The sequence below is a fragment of the Centruroides vittatus genome, unplaced genomic scaffold, assembly GCF_030686945.1.
Source record: "Centruroides vittatus isolate TY-2023 unplaced genomic scaffold, ASM3068694v2 contig_329, whole genome shotgun sequence".
NCBI lineage: Eukaryota > Metazoa > Arthropoda > Arachnida > Scorpiones > Buthidae > Centruroides > Centruroides vittatus.
Genome location: NW_027122113.1, coordinates 1,719,711 through 1,729,274, shown reverse-complemented (window position 1 = coordinate 1,729,274; position 9,564 = coordinate 1,719,711). Strand labels below are relative to the sequence as shown.

Here is a 9,564-nt window from a genome sequence, read left to right as displayed (position 1 = left end):
GTATACATAATTTAGCGTTAACTTACTTTAAGTTAACTCAGCATTAACTGTAGATTAACTCCATTTTTAATTACAGTTTAATTCGACGTTAACTATAAGCTAAATTGAGCTTAACCGTAGGTTAATTCCAGATTAACTATACACTAACTCAGCATCAACTCCGAGTTAAACTGAAGGTTAATCATTGGTAACTAATTAAATATCATAATCGAGTTAGTTAATTTAATTTAAATCGAATTAACTAATATTTTAATTAAATTCTCATTTACGTAAATACCGTTTTAAATTAATAAATTTCCAGCAGTTTGTATCGAATATTTAAAAAAAAAAAAAAAAATTGAATGCAAAAATTCTCGTTACTTTTCTTCCAGCGTAATCCTTCAAAAAAAAATAAGTAAGAGCTTTTATTTATTTTTATTATTATTTTTTTAAAATTCTTATTTCAATATTTATTAACTGAATAAAACTATTTGGTTTATAAGAAGCTTGTTATTTCAATTGTATAAATCCCGAAAGAATAAATTCCTATAGAAAAGAATAAAATCAAAATCTTCCAAGCTCGTCATTTATTATAGAAAATGTCTGAATGGTTGTAAATCTCAACTGGGATTTTATCCGTGGGACCAATTACAGAATTCTTCTTTGTTAAAATTATCTTTAAAGCAACATATTTTAGATTAAAAAAAAAAAAAAAACAAGGAATAGAGAGGAACCTTTAATAAGCAATTGTTCTTTTTCTTACCTTGAAGAATAAAGAGTAAAAATATCTTTGATAAAATAAGTCTTGTTTTTTTTTTTCTAGAATAAACACTCAACAAAGTTACAGATATGTAAATTTTTTTGTAACAGATGTTTTTATTTGTGTCGGATTAAAATTAAAAATTCACTCCAATAGCTATATATAGACACATAAATGAAACAGAAACAGAAAAAAAAAGAAAAATAATTTGAAACAAATATCCATTTTCTGTTTCCAAAAATTGCCTATTAATAAAATTTCAAATATTTACAAAAATTATTCTCGTCTTTCGGACAGTTCTTGAATTTTTTTTTTATAATTTTCGTATTTTTTTTATTAACTTTTTTTTCTCGCTTCTAGGCAGTGCTAAATGTGCGACAAAACAGTCTAATTTCTAATTTATTTATAGAAAGAAATTAGAAATTAAAAAGAAATCAACGTACAGTTCATATTATTATTATTATTCTTAAGTTTTTTTTTTTTAATCATGTTGATGGTTGGTGCACTATTTAGCAAACACTGTGACATCTATAATAGAGGGGGGCTAACTTTTGATGATAAACAAGTCAAAGATAATTGACACACATCCAGAATACAATTCTGTACAATGTTCTATGTAGATGAGCTTGTACAATAATAACCACTTGAACCTTTGGCTTTGGTGGTGTTAAGACGAAATGGCAAAAAATTTTCGGGAGGGGGAGAAAATGCCACTCAGAAACCACATTTGTCTTCTTTATACATAATTTTCTTTTTGTGTTTTGTTTATTTTTTAAATCTTCTTCCTCCTTTTCCACTTCTTCTTCTTCTTCTTCTTATTCTTCTTCCATACACTTATTTTTTGGATGGTTATTCTATACACATATCCAACGGTTCTTTTGTCTTCAGTTCTTGATTACCTGAGTGTCTATCTTGATAAATTATACCTGTGGCATTTTTCCATTCAGTTTATTTTTGGACGAAATGTCTTTTCTAGAAGTGCAGTTTGTTTGTTGCAGATTTTTGAGTGAATATTATTATTATTATTTTTTTTAAATTTTTTGTATATATTTTTTCTTTTTAGTTTTCGTTCTAAATAATATACAATACATTAAACACACACAGCTGAAACTGCTGTAACCATTTAGGAGTTTATCACACTGATTTTGGTAGACAGAGTGACAGACGTGCACTCTAGATCCGCTTAAATATATATATATACACACACATATATATTTATTATATATATGTATATATATATATAATATATATATAATTTTTTTTCTTTAAAGTACGCACAAATTGCACACGTGTTGTGTCAAATTCCAGTATTTACGTTTATAAATGCCCACCTGGAGTTTGTCTTTATCCCTTCCTATCCAAAGATAGGAAGTTTTGAGCTAAGAATTTATTTGTCTTCTAATTTTTATAGTTTTTTTTTTATGTGGGACAAAAATCTGGATACATTTTCTCGTTAAATCGATTTATCTTTACTAGGGATGGAGTTCGGTTGGCTGTAAAAATAGAGAAAAAACAATTTTAGCTATTTTTTATACTCATTTTTAAACGATTAAATGTTAGAATAGCTAATTTAAAGCCAAAAATATGAGTAAAACATACGATTATCTACCTGATGCATGCTAGGGTCGTACATTCCTGCAGCCGACTGAGGAGGCAAACCATCTGAATAACCCCCAGTCTGAGCTATAACACTTCTCAAGGCATTCGCCTATAATAAAAAAAAAGATACACATTAAAAAAAATTAATTTAGCAAATTAACTTGCTACAATCAATTACTAAATCTAGAAAGAGTAGTAATAATAGTAGCACAAGTATAGCCTTAAATCTCGTTGAGAGATAGGAGCAAATAAATAAAAAAAATACGAGAATAAAAAAAGTGAAAGAAGAAAAAACTGAAAAAGTTTTCAGTTCTTTCTACCCAATCAATCAAGCCAATCAGCAGGCGGTCCTAGACAGCGTGGGGTGAAGACAAAATTCCCTAATTCGATAAAGAAACTGCCAGTCAGCAAAGGACAGCATTGAAGATGTTCCAATTTCTGCTCATTCAGCAAAGAGTTTGAGTAACAGGACCGGTAGCTTCCAAACCAAATTCTATTATGGGGACTAATGAGGGTCGACAAAGGAGCAATTTAAGCTTTGAGACAAGTCTGAATGTCGCCTTCTTTTTTTTCCAATAGGAGAATCAGCTAAAAGGAATAGAAGGCTTTTAGATTCCTATTTGTTGGTTAAATTAGATAGTTCGATTTAAGCAGATATACGTTTAGTTATTTCTTTTTTTTTCCCTTTCGTTTCTTTACTGTCTGTCGAAATAAAATTTATTAGTTTCTAAATCTGTTATTCTCGCTTATCTTTTCCTTTTTTTAATTGCCTTTAATAGTAGTTTAGTATCTTTGCGAGTTATCTTTTTCTTTGTTCGAAATGTAAGATACCATTTTATACAGGTAATTATCGAAGAATATTATTCACAATATGTTCCACAAGTTAATGTTTCTCTATTTATCTCAGTGTTAAAACTAAATTTGCTCCTTGTTTCACACACAGAAATACGAACCAACCTAACTCTTAAGATAAGTAAGGCGATTATAAGGGATGAGGATCATATCTATTCCTTATTATGATAATTAAAAGTGGAAAAATGAATAAGAATATCTTCTAGCTCTTATTCTGGATAATTAAATAGTAAATAAGAGTAACATTTTGTTGTTAATCCAAGTAATTGAGGAGATAATAATGGATTAGGATCATATTCAATCTCTTACTCCGGATAATTCAGGAAATAAGAGCGGATATATCATGTAATCATGAAGACAAATGTCGTCTATCAATAGAACAATAATTTCTTGAATTATCTTTTCTATTTAATTATTTATAGTAACAGAATAATATTTTAACGAGTTACTTCTTTTTACTTCAATTATTTGCAGTAGAATACGTATCGTCATCATGAGTTATCGTTTCCGTCTTTTGAAATTTAATTTCTTGTATATATATATAAAAAAATTATTAAGAATTTCCTGTAAGAGATACCATCTGAACATTTAAAAATTTTAGATAATTAGGAAATGTCCAGTTATCCGAACAGTTGTCATATTCCGGTTGAGAACACTCCTGACATTCAACTCCATTTTGAGTTGGAGATGGAAGGAGGAAAAAGGGGAAAAAACAATTCTAAAGGATTAAAAAACAGATTTAAATTTATTGGTAGTATTACTTCCAATGTTTATTTGAAGAAGGTATTCTTTAAATTCCAAAAAGCATTTGAAGAAACTAGCCAATTCGCATACGGAATTAAGCACTTTAAAATTCAAATTACGAAGAAGGTCTGAAAGGAAAAAAAAATTACATTTTTCCCCCTCTTTTTTTTATTTTTTTTTTACTTTACTTGTTCCGTACTGCGAAACGTCAGATTAAATTTGCTGCATTCGCTGTTTTTTTTATTCTTTTTTATATCCCTTCTTTCGAGAAAAGGAAAAGGTTTCTCTCCTCTCTCTCCTCTTCTACAGAGGAATTGTATTTTTGACTAGCTACTTTCGCATTATTAAATATAATATCTAGAACAACCCCCGTTGGGTCGTTGTTTCTAAAAAAATTCTTTAAAAAAAAAAAATAGAGGAAGAGCAGTTATCTTACCTGCGACTGGACGTTAGCACCCATCGAAGAATAGGAATCTCCTCCATTCATAGACATATTATACATCCCATCTTGAGGGGCTGGTGGAGGACTGATTATTTGTTGATTTTGACTACTTGGCACAAGGTTGTAAGGTGAGGCCCCTGTGGCCGCTGTGGGGGATAGAGGGACTACTTTTATTAGCAAACACTCGCAATTTAAATAATTTAAATAAAACTAAAATTAGAATTTAAACTGTTTATCTCTAACAAGATTCATAAATCTTTTTATGATTTAAACTTTGTCTATTCGTTAGAAGGAAGAAATAAATAGCAAATTAACAAGACACCGAGGATTTTGCCATATTATTTCTCACTCTGTACATAACTAACAATTAGTGGAGAGAGTTCTCAATATATCACAATAGTTGACAGTAGATTGTTACAGCTCTTAAACGTAGTAAACGTTGAAAAGAGTTGGAGCCACATTCTAGTAAAGTGAACCCACAAGGTCACCCCCCTTTCTCCACTAGCAACTCGGTCGCTAATTAAAAATTTCATTAAATTCTTGTGATTAATTACTGTGTGTTGAGCAGCACGTTGAAGGGGATATATATACATATACCCTTCCGCTAACATTAGCCCAACTTCAATGCATCTAAGTTTTGATTCTATACAGAATCCGATCCTCTTTATAATATTAGTCACGCCAGTCAGCAAACTGGGAATGATTTCAAAGTAATTTCTCCATTATAAATCAACACACGTGACTATTTTAACATTTAACCCATGATTTATCTAGCCTATTTGTTTTAAATTAGCCTATTAGGCCCGTGTTGCTCACCTTTTTCCACGGCATACTAATCAAAATTAACAATTTCTAACTTAGAACTGAAGCTCGTTTTAATATTAAAGGGCCCCCTCTCTTAAACTCGGCGCACTCTCATTTATTTAAAAGGAGAAATCACGAGACCTTCGGGGAGTTTTACCTACTTAAAATACAAAGTATGTTGTCATATCAATAGGCCCTTTAAGGGATATTTTAACCGCAGAAATCTCGCTGATCAAAGTGGTTCGTAGATTAAAATGTTCTCTTCTTTTTTTCTCCCTGCAACTGCCATTTACCGAATTGTTCCAAAACCCGAAAATGTTTCGTGTTCGGTGAAAGAGGAAACCATCAGAAAATGAAATGGAGTTGGGGGGTAAGAAGAAAGCGGAAGACAACTTCGAGCTAATCCAGGCAAAGAGCTAAACATCTCTTCTTGTGTAAGCGATGGTTCTGGATATAAAGCAGTGCAGTGTGCAATAAACGAAAGAGGGTAGGGAGATAGTTTGACGTATGCGATGCTGCTCATCTCTAGATGGATACAACGATGTGACGATAGCGGTTGATACACACACAACACTACAAATAGGCCTCGTTTAGATCTCTGGAGTAAAAGTTGGCATCCCGACTAAGCTTATATATATATTTATATATCTTTAAAATGGAAGAATTTTAAGCGCTCATTTTAATAAAATAAACAATCACTAATTAAATATTTAAGTGTATAAAATATTTATAATTAAATTACTCTTTAGAAGTGTTGTTTAAGAACATTTATAATTAAATCTTTTTATTTCTTTCCTCGAAAGTAATTTGACAAGGAGACATCATTTTGAGATTAGAAGTCCAAACCAACCAACAAGCCGTCAATATGAGCAACTTGCAGAACAGTAGGGGTTGATATATTACCTCTAAACACAAGGAGAAGTGGTTTGGAGAAGATCTGCTAATAGCCACATTTCGAACATCATTCATTCCCCCACAAGAGCAATAAACACCTCGCACAATGGCCTTAGTCACTATAATAGGGTTGAAATGGGTGTAAGTTCGGCTTTTTCTCTTGATTGGACGCACCTAAAAAGCTAGATACTTATCTGCGATAACACTGCCGACTCTCTGGTGACTTAATGTCTGTAAGTTTGGCAATGATAGTCGACTCTTTCTCACAAGCGCGGAAACTACAGAGGTGTTTAGAAGAGTCTCTTTAATGTCCTACTGCAAATGGCGAAAACTTTACCCTAGAGGTGTTAAAGTACTATTGGAATATTGGACATTGAAATAATGTATCGATAAGGAAGAATTGTAAGCAGTGACACTAAGGGCGATCCACATATTGATACCTTGTTTCTTCTCTTTTTAAAGTAAATAAACTAAAACCTATCGTTATTTTTCTTTTAGAAATTTAAAAATTAAACTTTCTTTTTTGTGCTTCGTTTACAAAACTGCCTGATAATTTATCAAAAACAAAAAAAAAAGTTTTTACGCGTTGACGACAAGAAGGAACATAAAGGGCGTTCGTATATTTCTAATTTGCTATCCCAACTTAAAAATAAATTAATTAAAGATAAAATATTATAATTTAATTTTCGAAAATTAATAATAAACCTTAAAATTTTAAATATTTATATTGATGAATAACGAGGAAAACAAGGAGGGAAATGCGCTGTGAAATATTATCTAAAGGAGAAATTTCGAAAGAAAAAATAATACAAAAATAAATATTTTTTTTATAGAATATATTCAAGTTGTAAGTCGAGAAAAAGAAGAAGGCGAAGAAGAAAAAGGAATTACTTGTAAAATCCGGACCTATTCCGGACCATTCAATTACAGGCCTAGTAGTACCCAAACCTGTCAGAAGGGACGAGTCCGGAAGGGATTCCGGGACTTTTCCAGCTGGAATATGATAAATTACAGGAGGTAGAAATTGGATCGAGTAAAATGTAGAACAATGTTGGACCGACTGTCAATAACACTGCTCCAATATGTCCTTCCACGTGGCCCGCGGGGATAAAAAGCATCCCTGGGGTCTACCCCTACCTCCACTTTCGTTCGGGAGCTGCAACAATTTTGTCTGAAGCCAGAAATTCTTAACTGCCATTTTATAAAACCCCCTAGCCACGTGTAAAATGATTTTTAAAGAATCTATCGAGGACTTAAAACCGGGCTCGACAAAAATTAGAAAGTGTGTACAAAAATTTTTTTATGACCTTTACAGTTACACACGATCTTAAAAAAAAGCAGTCGGATTAAGAATTACTTTTTTTTATTTTAAACATTCGTTCCTAAGGCAGAAAGGGGATAGAGGAAGAGGGAAAAAACATACAAAAGTAATAGCGCCCCTTCACGGTCTGGAGTATACAGATAAAGACGCAGGGGGTAGGAAGGGGCCCTGCATCCGGGGACTTATCTCCCCACACCTGGGCCACTTCCGTTGCTACAGACAACAGAAAATTTGTCCACTCTCGTCTGTCTTCTACAGATAAGCCGGCAGGTTCCCCCGGGGGAGACAGGATTCGGTATATACGCAGCAGTTATGACATCGTAGTGTTCCAATTTCGGTTTTCCTACCCCCTATCTCTTGGGAAATATCGGTAAATCTGTTTCCGAGACAATCGTACTCTAGAAAGTTACTTGTAGAAAGATTATATAAAATTAAACAAGTTGGAAAATTTCCAATGTTATATTTACGTAAAAGGTTAAATGGAATTATAAAGTAGATTAAAAAAAGCGTAGTATTGCATTAATAATACATTTAATTTTGTAGAGTCGAACCCCTTTAAAACGCCTCTTCTTCCAACTCCTCCTCTTGTCGCGTCGCTCCCGATCGTGACATCATCTATTCGCAATTTACATTAAAAATATCCTAATGATTCAACGTTAACTACATTACAGAATCACTCGTAGGCAGAGATAAAGGATCTAGCACAATGCCAACTACAATTAGATTTTTTAATCCAGTTAAGAAAGTAAAAAATAAAAAATAAAAAAAAAAGGCAAAAGCGCGCGACACTCGCGTTGCGTCGCGTCGGATGCTGCACCACAACAAACTTTTGTTTTACTAGTTATAACACTTGTCCAATAGCATAAGTCGGCTAAATTTGATTAATTTTGATGTAATTATTGGAAAAAATAATGCAAGTCTTGTACAAGTTTTTAGATTTAAACTTTTTGTAACATAGTTTCATTATTTCTGATTGCGACGTCATTTATGAGCATTTTATTTTTAAAATAGTTTAATAATTCAGTTTAATTTTATTAAAAACTTTTTATAAGGATAAAAAATGTACAGCAGAATATAAATAACTAATAAATTTTAAAATCAGGTAATTAATTAAAGGAAAATATTAAATAGATACACGCGCGACTATCGCAACGATCGCTTCCATTCGCGACGCGGATAATTCATTTTTAACCGATAAAATTATTTAAATTACTTTTCTTAATATTATCGAATATAGACGGAAACTTGTTAAAATGATTATAATAAAGAATTTGTAGACTTTTATAAAATTTTTATACAATTAACATGCGTTTCTCTTCTTAGAATTTCTTTCCAATCGCTTGCGACTCTAACGTCAAATACTTACAATCTTCATTAATAACACGTAAAATATTTAATTTAATTACGCAAAAAATAATTAAATAAACAAATAAAATGTTTTTCTAACGAAAAAGTCAAAAAACAAAATTTTAAAATCTAATTATTAAGGAAAAATCATTGGAAGCGCGCGACAATCGCGACACGTCGCATCGAGTTAGCGATGCGCCGATTCGAACTTCATCCAATCAGACAATTCAAAGCAATTTTCTTAAGTTCAACTTAACAATAGAAAGAAGGATAAATTAATAACGAAATGTGTTTCTAAATAAACAAACGTAGGAAGGATCAATAATCGCAATACAATCTGAGAATATAGCATCTCTTAACATAACAGCACTCTCTTGAATGAACAGAATCTATTGAGTCTTTAACTAAATAGCAACTCCTCTTTAGGGAATAACCGTTTTCCCATCTTACAGTTCATGCCCACACTTAGTAGTAATTACTGAACCTAACTGATGTCTTACCTGCTTTCTTCGCTGCGTATAAATTAGCTTCTTCCTGTGCTTTGCCTATGTTTTTCTTGTATCTTATCCTTTTATTCCCGAACCAATTGGATACCTGGTGAAAATTTTCGTATTATTTTAACAGAAAATAAGTAGAAAAAATCGCATAAAAACACCCGGATAATCGAGTCTCTACCTGCGACACTGTAATACCGCATTTTCTTGCTAATTCCTCCTTAGCCTCTTCACTAGGATAAGGATTACTTAAATGCGAATAGAAATATTCGTTAAGGATTTCTGTAGCTTGTTTGCTAAAATTTCTCCTCTTTCTCCTGAAAATTTA

General features: G+C 31.8%; 1 protein-coding gene across 6 annotated transcripts in view; it reads right to left on the bottom strand.

Annotated features, from left to right (window-relative positions):
- Positions 1-831: 831 nt before the first annotated feature.
- Positions 832-9,564, bottom strand: part of LOC136973753 (pre-B-cell leukemia transcription factor 1-like) — a 134,410-nt gene continuing 125,677 nt past the window's right edge. For 2 of the 6 annotated variants that reach the window (XM_067268503.1, XM_067268505.1), the window contains 5 exons: positions 9,418-9,553; positions 9,243-9,336; positions 4,371-4,522; positions 2,339-2,447; positions 832-2,232 (listed from right to left, as the gene is read on the bottom strand). In XM_067268503.1, coding sequence (XP_067124604.1) covers positions 2,159-2,232; positions 2,339-2,447; positions 4,371-4,522; positions 9,243-9,336; positions 9,418-9,553 — 565 coding nt within the window. In that variant the 3' untranslated portion in view covers positions 832-2,158. Of the gene's footprint in view, positions 2,233-2,338; positions 2,448-4,370; positions 4,541-9,242; positions 9,337-9,417; positions 9,554-9,564 lie in introns of all 6 variants that reach the window. The other 4 variants (XM_067268502.1, XM_067268504.1, XM_067268506.1 and 1 more) reach the window with 2 other exon arrangements.